At 44.0% G+C, this 20189-nt stretch overlaps 3 protein-coding genes across 4 annotated transcripts; 1 reads left to right on the forward strand and 2 right to left on the reverse strand.

The window, feature by feature from the left end:
* Positions 1 to 749: 749 nt before the first annotated feature.
* Positions 750 to 9265, reverse strand: LOC139347444 (adenylate cyclase type 3-like). 2 transcript variants are annotated; one of them, XM_070987062.1, is made up of 20 exons: positions 8374 to 9265; positions 7645 to 7794; positions 6808 to 6944; positions 6562 to 6673; positions 6222 to 6349; positions 5796 to 5954; positions 5554 to 5710; positions 5326 to 5433; positions 5162 to 5238; positions 4802 to 4963; positions 4577 to 4664; positions 4212 to 4328; positions 3182 to 3453; positions 2865 to 2946; positions 2497 to 2655; positions 2156 to 2302; positions 1931 to 2047; positions 1670 to 1796; positions 1452 to 1576; positions 750 to 1338 (listed from the first exon to the last, which is right to left on the reverse strand). In XM_070987062.1, the coding sequence occupies exons 1-20, from the start codon at positions 9052 to 9054 to the stop codon at positions 1156 to 1158; spliced, it is 3288 nt and encodes a 1095-aa protein (XP_070843163.1). In that variant the 5' UTR covers positions 9055 to 9265; the 3' UTR covers positions 750 to 1155. The 2 variants fall into 2 exon arrangements, with proteins under 2 accessions (XP_070843163.1, XP_070843162.1); XM_070987061.1 differs by having other exon boundaries at positions 5554 to 5713.
* Positions 9266 to 9953: 688 nt separating this feature from the next.
* On the reverse strand, positions 9954 to 13155 carry LOC139347445 (uncharacterized). The gene is made up of 2 exons (XM_070987063.1): positions 13098 to 13155; positions 9954 to 11606 (listed from the first exon to the last, which is right to left on the reverse strand). The coding sequence occupies exons 1-2, from the start codon at positions 13114 to 13116 to the stop codon at positions 10222 to 10224; spliced, it is 1404 nt and encodes a 467-aa protein (XP_070843164.1). The 5' UTR covers positions 13117 to 13155; the 3' UTR covers positions 9954 to 10221.
* Positions 13156 to 15047: 1892 nt separating this feature from the next.
* LOC139347448 (alpha-N-acetylgalactosaminidase-like) lies at positions 15048 to 17811 on the forward strand. Its single transcript, XM_070987066.1, has 8 exons — positions 15048 to 15153; positions 15492 to 15632; positions 16332 to 16543; positions 16619 to 16713; positions 16841 to 17002; positions 17101 to 17298; positions 17439 to 17576; positions 17686 to 17811. The coding sequence occupies exons 1-8, from the start codon at positions 15083 to 15085 to the stop codon at positions 17809 to 17811; spliced, it is 1143 nt and encodes a 380-aa protein (XP_070843167.1). The 5' UTR covers positions 15048 to 15082.
* Positions 17812 to 20189: the final 2378 nt, after the last annotated feature.

The raw sequence follows: 20189 nt of genomic DNA on the forward strand, positions 1-20189 counted from the left end.
TTAAATGAAAAATAATAAACATGATTATGTTAATAGAAAAAAGTAGCTATAGCTGGTCCTGACCAGTCCATATTTGGTTATTATATTCTGCAAAATATGCCACTTAAAGCACCTTCACAGTTGACTGCAAAGTTGTCATAACCATAAAACTGACATAAAAAAAAGGGGTCACACATCAGTCACAACATTGGTATAAACTGCCTTTACCTATATATTAATTCCAGTTAAACCTTCAAAATTCATAATTATTAAGATTATTCAATTATGTACTTTATGTTTATTTTCATTTAGCTAATTAATGTAGAAAGAAACACTGTATCAGTAGCTAACAATAAGGTTTCAACTGTTTTGATGTTTTGCAGTGAGGCCCTGATCTTGTAGACATTTAGATCACACACTGTGCCTGTGACTGATCAATCACAGCCAATTTTCCAACTAAACCTCAAAGGAAAAGAAAAAGGCACGGGCTGATCAAGGTCCTTTTGCTACCATATGTGCAAATGAATGCCTATAGTATTTATAATGAGATCACTGAGCAATTGTAATTACCAATCAGGCTAAATGAATGCATCCAGCATTGTTGATTGCCTTCGTCTTGTAAGAGTTCATACCTTTAGCATCGCAACATATAACATTAGCACGCTAACATGCACACAACAGAATCCAGCTCAAGCACTGCTCTTGACCAACCAACATTGCATCTCAAGATCCACAAAACAATCTAAAAAAAACAGTGCAAACATGTTTTATTAATACAGTATAAATACAGTGATTAAGCTACATTATTTTACAAAACCCGAGCTCAAGGTAAAACAACAAAGGAAACTAATTTATATATCTGTTCCAAGTTTGTAATTCTCATAGCACTCTATGAATCAAAGTGCAAAGTAATAAAATCTGTAATGCAGGAGCTCTGTGAGATCATCGGCTGTATTCCTGAATTATGTACAACTATACAGAACCAGTTTCTGTTTTTTAATCCCTTCGTGGGTGAAATTTTTCACAGTTTTAATGCTCATTATGACAGCTACTATGTTGTTGTCTTGGCGTATCTGCATTTCATTGCTACAGAATGTATGAAGAAAGTCTAGGTAAATAAACTGTGTACAGTATATGAGAGAAACTGGCTTAACCACGTGTTAATGGTGAAAATAGTCAAGAAAGGTCCCCAACTTGGTGTGGAAGGGCAGTGGTCACTGGACCGCCATTGCTACTGGGTTTGTCTTTTCCTTTCATGAAGAAGGTTAGTAGCTCCCCTTTCCCTTTGACAAATATTGGCCCTCTCCGGATAAAGCGGAAGCCATACTCTTTCAGGATGTCATAGCAGTCCTCCACCACCTGGGAGCAGAGCAGGACATAAAATTATGAAGAGATGAACCAAATGAGAGGTTGAAGCCAAGCATGAAATAAGAAAAAGGGAGTAATAAGAAGAGCTTATGTGTTTGTGCTACCTGGATGTTTCCCATCACTCCGGTGGACTCCATTCTGCTGGCTACATTGACTGTGTTGCCCCAGATGTCATAGTGAGGTTTACGAGCTCCAATCACTCCAGCCAAAACTCCCCCCTTATTCAGACCTGAAGGGCATCGACATGGAAACATGAACGTACATGCTTGCCAATGTGCATGCACACAAGCTTACACAGAGAAACGCACATACACACACGAACCGATTCGGAGCATGAAGTTATTGAAGGACTGTTTGTTGAGGTTGTTAAGGGTGACTTTCATAGCCAAGGCAAAGTCTGCCAGGTCAGCGAGATGCTGCCAGCGCTCAATCAGTGACTGGTCCTCTGGCTGTGGAACAACAGCACAACTTCCACAGTTACTGTCATCACCATATAAAGCACCAGCTAAGACAAAAGGCTACAGCAGATTGTAATACTTGCCAAAGGTATATTTGTGAGATACTTGCTGGTAAAGTATGATACCTTGCTGTTGCTGTATCCATTTGTGTTGCTCTCTGGAGTGAGTCCTGATGCGGCCATGTAGGTGCTTCCTATTGTCTTGATTTTAGTGATGCAGCGGAACTCATCCTTGTCTAGTAACTGGCATGGAAAGCAGGCATTCAAGGGGAGTCATGGGTATTTAAAACATTTGCTGGTTGTTCACACCATGATGTCACATTCACACACACACATACTGCTGGGACTCACGCTGTCAAAGTCTGAGATTATCTCATTAAGAATCCTAAGACACTCAAGGCCTCCGTTGTTGATGCTCTCCTCAGTGTAGAAATCAGAAAAGTTGGGGATGGAAGCAAACATCACACCTATTTCATTGTAAGACTGGCTGTACAGCTCCTACAAATGACAAATGACATGGTGTTACTTTGCACTGATTTTATATTGCTACTTTTCTTTGATAAACTACAGGCCAGCTCTAATATGTAAGTATGTGAATCGACCACTAGATGGCAGTGATATGCAATGAATGAGGTGCAGCACCCACAGCCACATATCTACATTATACAGTAACTTGGCACATGCTCATGTACCTCATCTCTCTTCTTAGAGCCCAGGAAGTGTTTGGCAACATGCTCCGGCAGCATGTTGGTGACTAGCGCTTCGTTCCAGCGTCTCATCTCGAACACCCTCTCCTTTTGGTCGTGCACACCGATCTTCCACAGGAACAGCTTCCTGGACTGACGCTCCAACTACTCACAACACAGAAAGAATGAAAGGCAGAAGTAAAGTCAAGTAAATTATTTGGAGGGGAAAAAAAACAGTATTACAGAAAAGTGATAGGCTTTGTGCGGTCACAGGAAGCTTTCCTCCATAGAAGCGGACTTTCAAGGCTGTAGCAGACATGCTGTGGGTCAGCAAAGTTTGATACAGTGTGGGTGTACAGGAGACGGTGACTCACATGGCGGGCGAAGAAGTAGAAGCCAATCATCATGACAATGATCATCAAGGTCATGAGGTACTTGGAGGGCACTATGGATGTTCTGGAAACACAAAGATAAGCAGCAGAATGATGGCAATACTATCATCATCATCATCATCATCATCATCATCATCATCATCATCATCATCATCATCATCATGTTTTTCATGAACATACACTGGACTTACAGCTGTATTTTAGAAACAACCTTCTCTATTGGCTTATCACAATTCACCTATGTATATCAAATAAAATGACATAAACATTCACCATTCATCGATCTACCCATTTCTCACCTGTATGAGGCAAACTGTATGTAATCATACAGGTCATATATGTCCCGCCAGCTGTAGATATTAACAGCTCCATTTGCTGTGACGACCAGCACCATGAGTCCCAGTTTAATCAGGTGGCTGACCTGCACCAACATGGCGGTGGCGATGAGGGACATTACAGCCATGAAGCTGTAGTGCTTTGGATTCTCTGCGCAGCCTCGGTCACCGAGGGACTCCAAGATGGGGCCAGTGGTGCTGTTGAAGACTCGAAGGGACGGCGGGACACAGCTCAGCTGCAATGTCGGACATGGGGTGCATGAGTAGTTTTCAGTCCAGTATTTGTGGAGTTCAGGTTATTCAGCTGGACTTGAAAATTAAAATTCAAGAAACTCATTCATTCCTTTCAGGGTTAAACACAGTCTGAACATAATTTCCCCTGCCACTTTTAAATGTACATTTAGTGTTTACATTTTTACTGTTTGACTTTACTATACCAAGTATACCATAAACATACAAACAAATATATTAACAAAACATGTTCACTTCTTTTTTTCCAAGAATTTTTGTCCCAGCGTGACTGTCATCTCCACATGACAGCTAAGACAGAAAAAAAAAATTAATGTTCTCTTTCTCTATTCCTGTCAGACCTTGAAGGCAGCAGTGTGTGTAACAGGCTGCTCCTGTGAGACCATGACAAATGAGCCAGCAGGCAGCAAGACAGACAACTAATGGACCCCACTGGGAACATGTAGTCAGACACATAAAAGGCAGTGATAGTCTGATGAGGACAAAGTGGAAACACACAAATGGAAGACGCACACACACACACACACACATCAGGGATGGGTGACATGAAAATATGTACTGTGATAGCAACATTGAATTAAAAGGATGGAGTACCTTGATATTTTAGAAATGTAATTATCTGGATTAGCATAAAACAGAACATTTCAATGGACTTGTTTTACCATTAAATGATTTTTCCACTGATTTTCTGTGCTCTAAAATTACACGCACTGTGAGAGAAAACATGAGTGTCTTGCAGTCGTACCATGTCAGCGATCACAGCCATGGTAAGAACAAATATGGCCGCCATGGCCCATGTGTTTCTCGCCCATCGTGTGCGATCAATCCACACTGAGAAAGACACCAACCTCTTTGAGAACATCTGAGACACACAAACATCAGAGTCATTATCCAAAAAGTGTTTTACTTCATGTAATGTTTCTGTATGCTGTATAAGATCCCGACAGTCTTGTGTTGCAAATGCAATTCAGAAATCAGCATTGACTGTGACAAGAATTACTGTACATCTGCATTAAACGTGAGTGTTGAACTTGAGCCAAAAAGCTTACAGAGTGCTGATCACACGCATTCTTCAATAAACAACCATGGACACTAATTTTGTTTTCTCACCCTGGGGAAGATGGCAGCCAGGGAGCACACTGTGAGGATAAGCAGCAACACCTCTCCTATTGCGAGAGTCACATAGTTCACAGCCAACCTAGAACAGGAAAACACATCTTCAGTCAATATCTTGGCCCGATGTTACCATTTTTAAAGTGAAATTGATTCAAATATGAATTCACAGGCATCCAAAGGAGTGTTTCAAAGCAATCAAAGAAATATATGTGAGCTCACAGTGGGTCTATGAACACCTCCATTACAGTAATGAAGAAGAGCACTATGAGGCAGCAGCAGAAGGCCGCTCCGCTTCGCTTCTCCTTCTCTGAGGAGTAGTGCTCCTCCAACTTCCCGTCCACAAAACGCAGTGACACAGGGTTGATCTGATGATACTTCAGTCTGTGAGGAGTACAGGGAGATATGGCAACAGCAATATGAGCTTGAGAGGAGACAAACTCACAATGTCTGCATATTAGAATAGATTTCTGCACAGTTTCTGGTAATTTGCAAAAGCAGCCTTAAACGTTCATGTTATCCCTCTGACTCATCGCATCAGATTCCTCTGATTTTGTTCTCTTTTTTGTCTCATTTTCTTACATTTGCTGACTTTCTCTGTCCAGTAGCTCCTGCTGCAGTCGTCTGTTGATCACTTCTTCATCAACCATCCTGTTCCTCTGAAGTTGCGAGCAAGACAAGAGAGATCAGGGAAGATCATCAAGTGCACTTTTGAGATTAAAAAAAGGCAATTTATCATAATTCACCTCCTGTTTGGATGCAGTGGGTGTGGACTGGGGTGAGGCTGCATTCCCATTGGTTGCAGTAGTGTTGATCAGCTGGTTTGAATTTCTGTTTGACAGTGTGCCTGGTTTCTGAGGGAGGAGAAGCAGGAGAAACACCTGTTCACTTGATTTTCTATATAAAAACAAATTACTTTTTCATCTAATGTGGTGTTTGAAAAGTGTGAATGTCAGCTACTAAGCAAAGCTCACATTTCCGCTGAGCCCACTGGCCGCCTGTTTAGGCACAAGAATCAAGTAAGTGTCGATGCCTTTCTCCAGCAGGTACTCGCACCTCTCTCCGCCGTTCCCTGGTTCCAGCTCAAACTCTCCATGCAGGCTGTCCATGGTGCTCTGGGAAATATGCACTCTCCTGTGTGGGACACAAATCTCTTGAAACGAAGCGCATGGAAGAAAGTGACTGCTCACCGTGATATAAAGTATTATTCTCTTACCCAGGAATCCCTCCAGACTCCATCTTATTGGCTACAGTGACATCTGTGGACCAAACGTCAAACTGCCACCTCTTCTGGCCGAGCACTCCTCCCAGCACGGTGCCGGAGTGAACGCCCACACGCATGTCCACTTCGGTTTTAGTCTTCTCTCGCACGTACCTGGAGTCAGAGGGAAAGCAGAGGATCCTTGCTGTCATTCTGTGACAAAAAGCCCACCTCTCCTCACCTGTGTTGTCTTTTATGCCTCCTTGTCTTCTTCCATATTATTTCATAATATTAATACTCCTTTCATTGATTTTTTCCTTGTGTAAACTTTCTTTCTTTATTACAATTGCCTGTTGTCTTATGCACAAGATATGCAAATAAGCCAATAACCACCTCTCCATCATCATCATCATCATGCCTTAAGTTAAAGTCACTACTTACGAGATGGCTTCTACCATCGCCAAACCCATCATTATGGAGCAGGCGGCATGGTCCTCTCTGAAGTCAGGAAGGCCACAGATGCAATAGTAGCAGTCTCCGAGGATCTTAATTCTCAGCTGGTGATATTGCTGCAAGATGAAGTCCGAGCAAGAGAAACTGTGTCTATTATATTGAAATAAAGTGCAGCAAAGCAAAACATTGGCGATATCTAGAAAGAAGGACTAATAAATAACAAATATGGAAAGATTTACATCAGCTGTAGAAAACATTAACAGTACGCCACCAACAACATACCAAATAGTACATTGTTTGGATCAAATCTGAATCGTCAGACACTCACTGCTGCCAGTTTATCGAAGCGGGCAAACAGCTCATTGAGCAGCTTCACGAGCTCCTGGGCACTACAGGCTGAGGACAGCTGGGTGAAGCCCACTATGTCAGCAAACAGGATACTAGAACACAAGTGAAGAGGTTGCAGTGCAGCGTTAACAAGATGCAAAAACCTTCCTCCTCACAAAGATAATCACGACTGTCAAGAGATAAGAAACCTCAAAAAAGAAAAAAAAGCTGGCTCTGTGATGCCGACCTGACGTTTTCATGGCGGTACATGTACATGGTGTTGAACTGCTGCTGCTGGACCTCTTGCTGATTGGCCTGGTTCTTCATGCCCTGCAGCATCTCATCCGCTATGTGTTTAGGCAGGATGGACAGTAAGAGTTCCTCCTGCATGGAGACACAGGTGGGGGAAATGTTCATGTTCAGTAATGACAGACACGAAGAATAAATGATCCCTCTGTGAAGGCACCTGTGTGTGAAGCATGTCCGAGGCAGTAAACAGATCCCAGCAGCCCTCAGGAGATCCTGTCAGCCGGTCAGATGTGATCTGGTTGGCTAGTTCTACCTGTCCTCTACCCAACTCCCCACTGAAAAGGCACCATGGGAATTCTATCCACTTTTTTCCCCTCTATCTGTTTCCGTTTCTCCACCCTCTTCTACACATCACCACTAACACCACGTTACGACAGAGCAAATAAACCACAAACAATAAAAAGAGCAAGGTAGCTGCAAAAGGAATACAATGCGCATGAATCAAACACAACAAAAGATCAAAAAGTAAAATATCAACTCTTTTCCTTCCATAGCTTTGGTAAAGGTTCTGTTGGTGTCACAGAGCTTATATTGTGTCAGGTCCCTGACGGTGGCTCCGCTGGTGAAAACAACAGTCTCTCTAATCAACCTGTTTGCCATGAGCTGAGCAAAACATGCTGTAATTAGGCAGCTCAGAGTGTTCCACCTCACAGGTGTATTTGTGTGTTTGTGCATATGTGTTTGTGTGTGTTTGCCCCAAATAAGAAAATGTATTATCTCATTAAGCAGATGTGTGATTGTGAATGTGTGTGTGTGTGTGTGTGCGCTCTCTTACCTGCTGGGTGCTCTGCTCCTCCAGTGTGAGTTTGACCTCAAGCGACTGCCGAGCCTCCAGAAAAGCAGTCCTGTACTTCCTGTCCGCCATGTAGAACGACATCACACCCACTGTGGCCGCGCACAGGTACAGCATCATGTTGGCTAAGAGCTGAAGACAGCCAGAGAGGAATGCGTGTTTGTATATTTGTGCGGTGCTTTCCTCATACCGCCACGTTGTAAATCTCTGATCATGCACAGGATCAGTCAACATGTGGAGCCATGTGGAAATAGACTTGTCAATCCTGGAGAATTACATATTGTGCATTGTAGGTGATTGATCAACAATCAACAACCCAATTAATTAAAAATAATTAGGACAAATTTCACTTGCGTCATATCATAGTGATGCTATGAGTTCATCTTTAATTCTGTGGCCCTATAGACTGCCTAAGTGTGACAAAATTGTGCACAAAACACATGTTGAGCATTGTGAAAGAGTTAAAATCTCCTGCCTTTCACACCTCTGTCTCAGGTGCATTATTCCCTAAAACACAGATTCCCAACATTTTTGTCTTGTGACCACTGCCTTATAATAAAGTGTGGACACCCTGCTGCCCCATCCCTCTGCACACTCCAGCTCCTCCCAATCATTCTGCACACCTGTGTGACCATCCGTGACACCCTGGACCTTCATCATTGACATTGAATGTACTTTGTCATTAATCACTTTACTGAGGGCCATATTTACCTGTCTCACCAGCATAGGCCCCTGCAGGTTATCTTCAAACCTTTGAGCCACAGTCACCCCCAGTACAAGGGTGTGTATCCCACAGGAGAGGGCTGTGAGCAGGAGCAGCGGCACCAGGTTCAGTGGGAGTGTCAGAAAGCTGGAGAAACTGAAAAAAGCCTGCCAGCCCACAGAGTCGCTGGCATGAGGGAAACGCTCGTAGTTCAGACCCATGTAACATAAAACGTGCACGGCGATCATGAGCCACAGGACGTACGGCACTGCGCCGCGTGAGACGGGTGACGCAGGCAGCTTCTGGAACCAGCACAGCGCGTAGAGCAGCATGTCCGCAGCCAGCCCCACGGCAGCCACCACCACCATCGCCAGTTTGTCCTCAGTGTACACCACCGCGCACATGATGATGACGAAGCTGTTGAAAAGAGCGGCGAACATCGCCAGCAAGAGCAGGTTCTCTTGTCTCTGCCGGCGGAAGTAGCGCTGGTAAAGCCTCTCCAGCGACTCAGGTGTAAAAGTGAGGCGCACTGCGCGCGGCAGGCAGCGGCAGCAGCCCGACTGCAGCACGGTCACATCACGCGTCCGGGCCGCGTCATGGCTGGAGTCACTGGGAACCTGCACAGAGTACTCCACAGAGTGCTCCGCAGACGGCTCCGTGTCTGCTGTGTGGACCCGGTTTACAGACATGTCGGTCTCATTAAGGTAACCCTGTCGGTTTATGAAATAATACTGTCGTGCCAAATGTTTCCTCAGGTGCACGGAATGCCAGAATCCATGAAAAGCGATGTGACGCGCCCCATCGTTACGCTACTTTTGGAGATAATTGGTTTCGAGTAAAAATCCATCCATCTCAGAAAGTATTTCCATCATAAGGTGTCAAGTAACAATTAAACACCGTCTCAGTGACTAGTTTCACCTATATCCACAGAAACTCGCTTACCTTTTGAAAGTATTACCATGTTTCTCAATTTTATGGTGCCATTAAATTCCTTAGAAGTGTATTAGATTCATCAGAGCTTCTCACAGGCTTGGAGCCGCTGCTCTGTCCCAGTAGAGAAACTTCTTGCAGCCTCTTCTTTCTTGCTACTGAAGTCCTGTGTCCTGCCATGGTAGGCCAACAAAACCCTGAGCCACAGGTGGCTATCCATGCGCATGCAACATGTTCTCTGTTCAGAGAGGGAGATATGAGTATATAGAGGCAGATGGACAAAGTGTTTTGATGTATGAATCCATATTCCTCTTAATCTTGGTAAGATCTGCACAGCGGACTCTATTCTACGATGCTGTTCAGTCTTCTGATGTGATTGTTTGCTCCTCTCTCCTCCCACTCCTCCCTCCCTTTTCTAAACAGCAAGTCCTCCTGTTACTGTTGCTAAGATGAAACCAAAGTAACTGCCAGCTTGTCTTCATGTCTTGGGAAATGTGGCAGTGATGGTGTGAAGAGGTGAGGAAAAGGGATCATTAAAGCTGCTCTGCAGAATGTCTAACGACTGCCCACCCGTTTGATCCTCGAGTGTTTTTCAGGAATCAGAGACTAATAAGAAGTCAATCTCTCAGTGAATACATACACAAATACAGGCTCAGTTCAAATCAATCATCCATTTTATTCAAAAATAGCCACAATAATACATGTCTGGTCAGGACTGGTCAATAAGAAAATGTGCTTTTTTAGGGAATATATCACATAATAGGCTGAATTTAACCACACACTGAAATGCTATTATTACTTGTATGTCCATGTAGAATTGCCATAATGCAAAAACACACACACCTGAATATGCACACAAATCTCCCTTCAGTGTTTGGCGTTGTGTTCAGACACTGTGGTGAGGGGCAGGAGAAAAATCAGTTCAATCAGTCTCTGTGAGAATTTGTTGTTGGTGGTGATTTTCCTATCATGCCACTAAGAGTACTTCCCAAAGCCAAGCCTATAGCCACCAGAACTCCCACAGTCCCCAGTCTCCCCAGAGCTGCGGTACCCAGCGCTGCAGCCCCAAGTGCCCCAGCTCCAATAGGTGCTGCTGCTGCGGTGACCGTCTCCATGCCGATTCCTATAATTAGCTGTGGCCCTGTGAGGAGGCCCCTTTGTAAATTCACCTGAGTGTGGAAAGGGCTCTTTGGTGCACCCAGAACAAATGCCCCTACTGCAACAAGGGTGACTGTCACAAGTTCTGATGTTGTCGGTAGAGTTGCTTTCAGTGCTACACCTCGCATTGCCAGAATCGCACCGACAACCACCGAAGCCAAAACTGTTAAAGCCGAATTTCTAGATCCGAATGCTTGTTTGGCTCCGACGCTTGCGGCCCCGAGTGACAATCCTGCAGCTGTAGCTGCTCCCAACGCTCCCCCCATGCTGCTTCGGGGCCCTAGAGAAGAGCTCAAATGCAGAATGGCTCTTAGGGCAACTGATGATATTATGGCAGCTCCCTCAGCGACCTTTCCAGCCATGTTTGGTCCCAGCCCAACTGTGGCCACCGTACCCAGGCCAGCTCCGAGCAGCCCCGCAGATAGAAATGCGACCCAGAGGACTGACCGCAGCATCAAAACCACCTCTGCTTCAGACCCTTCTCCTGCTTCACCTGCCCCTAAACCCACTGAAAACCCCATTATCCCCACAAAAACAGAATAGAAGAATATCCTCTCCAAAAGCTGGCACTCGGTTTTTGGTCTTTGTGCAATCCTCTCCGTCAAAGCTTTTCGAAGGGCACAAAGGACAGAGATGGTCAATCCCATGATGAAGAGTCCAACTATGGCACCCATTCTCCCATATACGACACTGAGATAGAGAGTGGTGAAGATGATTAACAGGGCTGTGGTCATGTCACTAATATTGGAGTATGAGTAGACTATAAGGGCTAGGACGCCTTGAGCTGCGATGTAGATCCATGGTGGAAGGATGCCCGCTAACACCCCAGTAGCGACAGCACCCACCACAACAGAGGCTCCTATTGTGGCCTCCACTAACCACGGTGGCCTCGCTCCAATTTTGGTCCACATCTTCATCGCCATGGCAGCGAGGAGGAAGCCGCTTCCCAAAGAAACGAGCACTGAGGTGAACACGAGGCATGCCGTCACTACCCCGACGCCCGTGGAACCGGTTCGCCCAGCGGTCAGAATCGCGGCGGTCAGCAGAACGCCATCTTGTGTCAGGGTGGGCTCAACTGCAAATAGTGCAGCTTCTCCAAGAGCAAAGCCTGCTGCTGCGCTTCGTAGGACTGTCCTCGCCGCCCCAGAAACACCTGGGAAGGAGGTGGAGACTTAAAGCATCACTTAAAACTTAGTTTTACACAAAAAGTTCAGTTTACTCATATGGGAAGTACTTCCCAGCCTGTGAAAACAGTAGTGTAATGTCTGCGACTGAGACTGGGAACAACTGCATCGGGAACGCTGAGGTTCGTGGTCATGGCGGAGACCCTAGACTACAAACAAAAACCCCGCGTGACATTCTGTGGCAGTTAGAAAGATGTGGACAAAGATGGTACTGGATTGAATGTAGGATTTTACAGCTTGGTCTACACTATTTTCTTTTATAAATGCATTTATTTTTTATTTTGTCCTTTGTTCTGCATGATCAAAAATATTGTTTTCACCTGAATTACTTGCCGGCCCTTTGTAAAACACATTGATTTATTATTATTATTATTCAGGAGCTGAATGTGTATTTCCATTTTATCCTTCTTTATATTTCTACTCCTCCACATTCCAGGTGAAAATATTGTAATTTCTTCTCCACTACATTTGTTTCCTATAGTTACTAATTTGTACATTACAATTTTTCATAGGATCAAATTATGAAATATGATGCTGTGTTATAGATCACACAACTCAACAGTGCATGAAGTACTTAAAATGACGTTAATCCACCTGCTGCATTAAATTGCTGCTTATATGATAAAGAATTGATAGTAATCCAATATTATATACTTTATTACAGTACAGAACTCTGAAACATGAGTACTTTTATGCTTGCTATTCTAAGTATATCTAGATAATCCATCCGTATTTTTATTAGCTACATTTTGAATGCAGGATTTTAACTTGTAATGCAGTTATTTCTATTATGATATTGATCCCTTTACTCACTGTAAGTCAGTGTTTCTCAATTCCGGTCCTCGGGCCCCACTGCCCTGCATGTTTTAGATGTTTCCTGCTTCAACACACCTGATTTAAATGAGTGGCTCCTTACCAGGCCACTGCAGAGCTTGATGATGAGCTGATCATTTGAATCAGGTGTGGTGGAGGAGGGAAACATCTAAAACACGCAGGGCAGTGGGGCCCGAGGACCGGAACTGAGAAACACTGCTGTAAGTAAAGGATCTGAATACCTCCACCACTTGCATGCACGGACAGTTGTGCACGCACTACGAACCGCTCCTGTCACTTTAAGAGGAAACTTAATGAGTCCGGGCTGAAACTTAAAACCAGGAAGTCTGTCTGTATTATGAAAGAACAACAAACACTTCAACAGACTCTCACCACCTGCAGATCTGTGTCAGTGCAGTTCATACTCTGAAAAAGAGTTACTTATGCTGCTGTACTCGGGGTAAAATTTAAAAAAACAACTCTATGAATGGCTTCAGCTGATAGATCCTGTTCTAGGATCAACTCTTGAGTCCTCGAGCTATCGCATGAAAGCAGCTGCATGGATATCTGATCCACAGTTCAAAATCTCCGCTTTAGCTTTTCCTGTGGCCATATTTCACTGAAGTGCATTTCTCATGTTGTCTTACCCACGCTCGTTTCTGCCATGGCTCTTTGTGCCTCAGGCTCACAGTCTACCTTTTCTTCTTCTTTGAGGTTTTACGGCAGCTGGCATCCGGGATGTTACATTACTGCCACCCTCAGGTTTTATTTTGTCTCTGTATCCATCTCAAGGGGAGATTACTGTATCATCCCTATCATTATGATTACTGTTATTATTGTTATCAGTGTGTGTTGTCCTCAGTCCCTCCAATATTCTGTAAATGTGTCATCATTATAAAGTATAAATTTCCTGCATGTTATGAGAACATGCTCAACTGTCCCAGCCTCATGACACAGATTGCAAAGGCCTGTTGGATGTTTTCCTATGATGAAAAGTGTACTGCAAAGGTTGCTGTGCCCATTTCTCAGCCTTTTGATCCTTTAATATTGCCAACCACTCCTTTTTTGACTGCTTCTTTTACCAGTTTGTCTGCTCTCTTGTTTCCCAGGACACCTGAATGAGCTTGGACCCACATGGATGTCACATTTTCCTCTGTACAACTCTTCTGGGCTCCACCTTTTCCTGTTTGGTGCCATGTTTAACCCACAGTGGGTGGAACCAACCACAAAATGTAATGAGAGAGAGAGAAATAAAGTACTGACTGGTGTCACTGTTATTATAGCCTCGAAAAACAAACTGAAACTTGAAATAAACGCAGTGATACAGAGATGTATTCATTCACAAGCAGTCCATCTCCCACCAAAATATGTGTGGAAACTGGATTCAGGTGATAGTACGGATAGACCAACTGACTTTTTCTTATCTTAGTGCGCCTCCTGCTGGACACTGCTGTACTGTGCTCCATGCTCTATGTTGCAGTTCCTCTGTTCAAATGGAAAGCTCAACTGCCATGGAAAACCCAATTCACTCAACTGCCCACTACACACACACACACACACGCTTGCGCGCGCCAGAATCTCCACACAGCAGTAGTTCTTATAAGGACAGTTAATTGGAGCAGAAATAGTGCCAATAAAAAGTTTGAAAGTTGGCAGAATGTGCTGCAAAGAGAAAGGAAAGCTGGAAAGATATAGTTAACCTTTATTTTTAACCTATGTCCTGTTACTTGATGATTGAAAAAAGGACGTTTGATTTCCCTGAAAAGCAGCTGGGAGAGGATGTGAGACAGGTGAGAGAAAGGTGGATGCAATTAAGGGAATTGAGATGGAGCCAATTAAAGCAAAGGAGAAGCTGTCGTTCATTGGTGCCCGAGTGTCAAAAAGGCGGGTCTTACCTATTGTAAGACTGTCAGCAACAAACGCCACATACAACGAGCAGAGAAAGAGGAGAGGGAAGATACCGGACCCCGTGATTAAGCGAGCAAAGCGGATCAGCTGGTTGAGTTCAGCGGGTTCAGGTAAGACCCACACCTTTTCATGCTGTTGGCAATGAAATGATTTACAGGCTGCTGTGTGGCATGTTGGTCGGTGGCTTAAATTGTCAAAGTGTACAACAGAGTTTTGTACTGACTGCAAGCTATGGTGACAAATACTGGATCTCACTCACATGTGGTTGTAAAGGATAAAGGAGAGTGAGAGTGTGTGTGTGTGTGTGTGTGTGTGTGTGTGTGTGTGTGTGTGTGTGTGTGTGTGTGTGTGTGTGTGTGTGTGTGTGTGTGTGTGTGTGTGTGTGTGTGTGTGTGTGTGTGTGTGTGTGTGTGTGTGTGTGTGTGTGTGTGTGTGTGTGTGTGTGTGTGTGTGTGTGTGTGTGTGTGTGTGTGTGTGTGTGTGTGTGTGTGTGTGTGTGTGTGTGTGTGTGTGTGTGTGTGTGTGTGTGTGTGCGTGCGTGTGCCTCAACATATTGTCAGTAAAACTACACCTTCCCAACAGGTCACCTTGTGTCTTCAGGTGTAACAGCACTGATTTGCTCATCTGTCTGTGATTTTCTGCAGGAATGCTTTGGGTGGTGCTTGCCTCTGCCCTCTCTGTGGCCACCTTCGCCCTTGACAATGGACTGTTGAGGACCCCTCCCATGGGCTGGATGGCATGGGAGCGGTTCCGCTGTAACGTTAACTGTGACAATGACCCCTACAATTGTATTAGGCAAGGCAATATGTTACATATCACACACTGTCAATAGATGCTTTTTTTACCTCTATTAAAAAAAAAAAAAAAAATCTGGACTCCACAATCCTCCAAGAGGAGCTGGAGAGAGGAACATCTGGATGACCCTGCTGCCCCTGCAACCGGGCCAGGGACAGAAAATTAAATAGAAACTTCTGCCATAAAGCAAGAGAAACAGAACAAATGTAACAGCAGTATTACTCTAAAGGCCACATTCAACAAATACTCTTACAAACTAAAAAAAAGTGCTCTTTACACTCATCTTTGTTAACACCATACATTATCCCTCCCTCTCATGAGACTTTTCTTTGTTTCAGTGAGACTCTGTTCACTGACATGGCAGACAGGCTCTCAGAAGACGGTTGGAGGGATCTTGGCTACGTCTACGTTAACATAGACGACTGCTGGTCCTCCATGGAGAGAGATGAGAATGGACGACTGCAGCCTGACCCGAAGAGGTACTGTGTGTCTATAAAGACCCACAGTGATTATGCTGTTTTAAATCCAAGTTATTATCTGCTGCATATTTGACTATATTGACATGAAAATACTAATGTGACAAATGTTGACGTCTTAACTCTACTGGCACAGCACCGACACCCACTGGGCAGCTTATGTCATTATTTTGCAAAAGCAAAATGAAGAGGACCTACCATGCATCATAATCAATATTGCAAACAAACTTGAAGGGCACTCCGAGCGCAGACCTCCGCCAAGTGCAATAGTTCAGAAGAAGAATCAGATTGGACACTCATCGATATGCTGCAGTGTTAACTAAAGTGAAAAATCATGTATCCGCCCTGTGACTCAATCAAATTTCATGGGTTCTCCCTTGGCCTATGCCACACCCTTCTAAGTTTCATGGATTTTCTGGTCAACAGCTTTCCATAAACTTGCTGACAAAGTGATCTGAAAACGGAGTCTGCTTGGTAATAAAAAGCTTTTAACGTTCATAATGTAACTGGACAACAATGGACAATATAATATGACATTCAGTTTAATGTTTTATTCAAATGTATCCGTATGATCTTGTCTGCTGTACACTCGAAAGTATTTTTTTTGTAAAGCTGAATGAAAACTTTCATTAATGTATTATCTAATCAATGTTTTCGTGCTTAATATTCACTGGATCTAATGAAGTCCTCACTCTTCCTCAGGTTTCCAGGAGGCATCCCTAAATTGGCACGCTACATGCATGACAGGGGTCTCAAGCTGGGGATCTATGCGGACATGGGCACAGACACCTGTGAAGGCTTCCCCGGCACCCCACTGGACAAGATCAAGATAGATGCTCAGACTTTCGCCGAGTGGGAGGTGGACATGCTTAAATTTGATGGCTGTCATTCAAATGCTTCAGAGCAAGAGCAGGGTAAGAGTAGAAGTGACTTTCACATCGTGGTTCTTGTGGTCTTTTTGACTTGGCTCTTGTTCCTCTGTCGGACAGGTTACCCTCTCATGTCAAAGGCTTTAAACGCTACGGGCCGTCCCATTGGCTACGCCTGCAGTTGGCCCGTCTACCAGGATTGCCTGCCACCTAAGGTATAATCAGGATGTCCCAAAAAAGTTTTTGTCTTTGGCTTGAAACTGTTTGCTCCCAGTGGACATGTACCTGTGAAAATTGTTACCAGGGTCACACTTTAATTTTCACTTGACTGATCTGTTTCAGGTAAACTACACTCAACTGGGCAAGATCTGCAACCTGTGGCGCAACTACTACGACATCGAGGACTCTTGGGACAGTGTTCAGGAGATTATTGACTGGTTCTTTGATCACCAGGATGTCCTGATACCTGTATCTGGACCTGGAAGGTGGAACGACCCTGACATGGTCTGGTGATGACTTTGACTTTACTAACATATGTTGTGTTTACTGTATGATCTTAGGTTTAAAATTCTAATTTTTATTTTATTTAAATGAAACCACAGCTGGTTATTGGCAACTTTGGCCTCAACATGGACCAGTCTCGTACTCAGATGGCTCTGTGGGCGATTATGGCTGCTCCTCTTTACATGTCCAATGATCTGCGCAGCATCAGCAGCGGCGCCCGCAGCATCCTGCAGAACAAAATGGCCATCAGCATCAACCAGGACCCCATGGGCATCCAGGGAAGACGCATTGTAAAGGTGATGTGCTTTTTTTTCCACACAGATCAATCCTGCAAGAGTTCATTTCGAGGGCTTGACTTTCTCTTTTCTAGTCTATTTTTAAACATGTTGTCTTTGCACCATTATTCAAATTTTCTCATCAACTTTCTTTCTGCCAGGAGGGGAGTTGGATTGAGGTGTTCTGGCGCCCCCTGTCCAACAACACCAGCACGCTGGTATTTTTTTGCCGCAAAAACACACCCTGCCTCTACCACACATCCCTCAGCAGGCTCAATTACACCACTGGCAGTTACAAGGTATGTCTTATCTGTGTGCTGAACTGATTTGTTGCCCTTTTACGGCATAGAATACCCATCTGTTTGCTTTTACTAACCAAATATCTGCTTTCTTTCTACTGTCCCTCAGATCTTTGATGTCTTCACTGAAACGAACATGATGCTGAAAGACTCCATTGATTTTATGGTGTCGGTGAACCCCTCTGGTGTGGTCATGTGGCACGTGTCTGCACCCACCAAGATGAACCTCCGCTAGTTCTATAAAGATGGCAAAGAAACTACCATTCCTCATGACTTTGACCATTCTGAACTTTATAATTGTATCGCTGTGCTTCTTGTGTCGAAGAAATGTTGTTTTTTTTTAATGGTTTTGTAAAATTCTAATAAATAAATAATAATTAATATTCAACAAGGAAACTGTTTCATTATGTTTGACATCATCATATATTGGACCATTTGATGTAGAATCTCAAATTGTTCTTTTGGGCTTTCCATGAATAAATGTGTGTTTTACTGGAGTGATCTTAACCCAAAAGTCTGGCAAAAAAAAAGACCAAATAACCCTGAATAATGGTAATGAGGTGCATACAGATCACACCGAAGTGTTTTAAGACCGCACTTCTTGCACTATACATCATACATCATACATATTAGGATGCAACCTGTTTACAGCATGGTTTCATTTGACGCCTCATTACGTGCTGGAGCTTAATCCAGCGTCGCCGCCATATTGGGTGGGTCTCTGCTAGCACCAGAGCCAACCAAAGTCAACGTAAAGAGAGCAACTATGCCCCTATTTTATTTATTTATTTTATTTTAATTAGCTTCCCAGCCCCAGTTACAAGCTTAACAGGGTAGTGTAAGACGCTGGAATGACCTGGAATTTTAAAGCTAACTTTTCCAGGCCTTAAAAAAAAAGAAAGAAGGAAAAAATGTACTGAGCAGGTATATATGGGAGCTTTGTATGTATGTGTTAAAATCAGTGTATATCACAAACATCAGCAGTTTCAGTCCAGGCTATTATGGTATCTTTGTCATCCTAAAGCTGTGAACGATTGTTTAAATGTAGACACGTCAGGCCAGACGGGGTGTGTGTGTGTGTGTGTGTGTGTGTGTGTGTGTGTGTGTGTGTGTGTGTGTGTTTAAAAGCAGCAGTTGACTGTGGGCAGCCCCTGAATTGGGACACAGCCACAGACGCACGACCGGGGTCCTGCGTGGATCCCCTCACGACAATTTTGCTGGCCTTAGTATTTTCTGTGTTTTAGTTTCTTTATTATTGTTAGATTTAGTGTTGATGTGTGTGTGACAAACAGGTGTATTGGACATTTGTGAAAATACGGAACAAATCGCGTCCCGTATTACTTCAATACGGGACGCAACATTTAATTGTCAATTAAAGGACGATCCCGTATTTTACGGGACGGGTGGCAACCCTACCTATAATTGACCTTGAACAGCCAATCATGTGGAGAGATTGCTGCCCCATACAAAATAAAACAAATATAGAACAGAAATATGTCAGCTAAGACGCGACATTAATGATCCGTTAATGTCAGGAAGCACCCAACAAGCCATAGCTTCGATGAGCCATAGACGAACGCAGTTCAATTCGCCTGATCTAATAAGCAATTGATGAAGCACTGAAAAAACACCTTAAAAACCTTTTCATGGTCATTTTTTTAAGCCGAATTACTCAGCAGAGCATACTGATTACTTTCCCAGATCGAAACGCGCGGACCGACACAGATTTTGGACAAAAAGCGAGATAACTTTAAATTTGTAGATTTTTGACTGCGGTTCGGCGAGCCCCGCAGCGTCCCGTTAGGGTCCTCACTTCGGGACGAAAGCGACTGCCACACTGTGAAAAACAGTTATATTTCTCCGTAGATTTTACAAATAGATCATAAACTATCACTGAGTTTTAGGCATGTTATTCAAATGTGTACTTTTTGCATAATTAGTCTTACCTGGCCACAGTTTCATGCAAACGATGTCCTCGTGCGCCTGAGGTGAACGGCAGAGTCCCGTGATCTTGCTGGGCAGGTGGAGGTCTGCTATCCTGCACGTTCACATACAACCAGATTGACTGTCCGTGTACATGTGTGAAAGAAGATTCATCGACCTGCTTGAGCTCAGAGCGGGACACAGTGGAACTACACTGTTAAAAGGGATTTGGGCTTTTAGTCAGAAGGACTATTGCTGTCAAGCTGAGAGAACTCTGCCCATTACAACAAAGTAATGTGGCGGAGCGAGGAGGAGGAGGGGGTCAAAACGACCTTTAAATGTTGTCAACAACGCCACCCTGGGAATTTCACCCAGGGAATTATTTTTCCCCAAATACAAGGCACACAGGTTCGTTCACTCAAGACGGCATGAGACGTGGTTCCCAATTTTAAAATGAACGTTTATTCAACAATTGTAAAAGCAATAAAGGAACACACCATTCACACAGGACGGGGGAAGGGAAATAATCTAATCAGGGCTGGGGCCTAGTGGATGGAAAGGGGACTAGTGTTGGGGAGGAATCCACAAACGAAAGAAAAAGGGAGTCAACTCAAATCACCGGACAAATGTGCCAGACACACTCAGTGAGAAAACCTGCTCCCAGGACACAGCAGACAGGGGGGACACCAC

The sequence above is a fragment of the Chaetodon trifascialis genome, chromosome 19, assembly GCF_039877785.1.
Source record: "Chaetodon trifascialis isolate fChaTrf1 chromosome 19, fChaTrf1.hap1, whole genome shotgun sequence".
Classification (NCBI taxonomy): Eukaryota; Metazoa; Chordata; class Actinopteri; order Chaetodontiformes; family Chaetodontidae; genus Chaetodon; species Chaetodon trifascialis.

Bases quoted from the DNA above. Each gene is read 5' to 3' on its own strand.
- LOC139347444 (XM_070987061.1), bottom strand. From the start codon at position 9,054: ATGTCTGTAAACCGGGTCCACACAGCAGACACGGAGCCGTCTGCGGAG. The intron at 6,945-7,644 runs GTAAGAGAGCGC...GTCTCCATGCAG, and splicing joins AGGAGCAGAGCACCCAGCAG to GAGGAACTCTTACTGTCCAT. The intron at 3,454-4,211 runs GTACGACTGCAA...CCGACATTGCAG, and splicing joins TGGCTGTGATCGCTGACATG to CTGAGCTGTGTCCCGCCGTC.
- LOC139347448 (XM_070987066.1), top strand. From the start codon at position 15,083: ATGGGCTGGATGGCATGGGAGCGGTTCCGCTGTAACGTTAACTGTGAC. The intron at 15,633-16,331 runs GTACTGTGTGTC...ACTCTTCCTCAG, and splicing joins CTGCAGCCTGACCCGAAGAG to GTTTCCAGGAGGCATCCCTA. The intron at 17,299-17,438 runs GTGATGTGCTTT...TCTTTCTGCCAG, and splicing joins AGGGAAGACGCATTGTAAAG to GAGGGGAGTTGGATTGAGGT.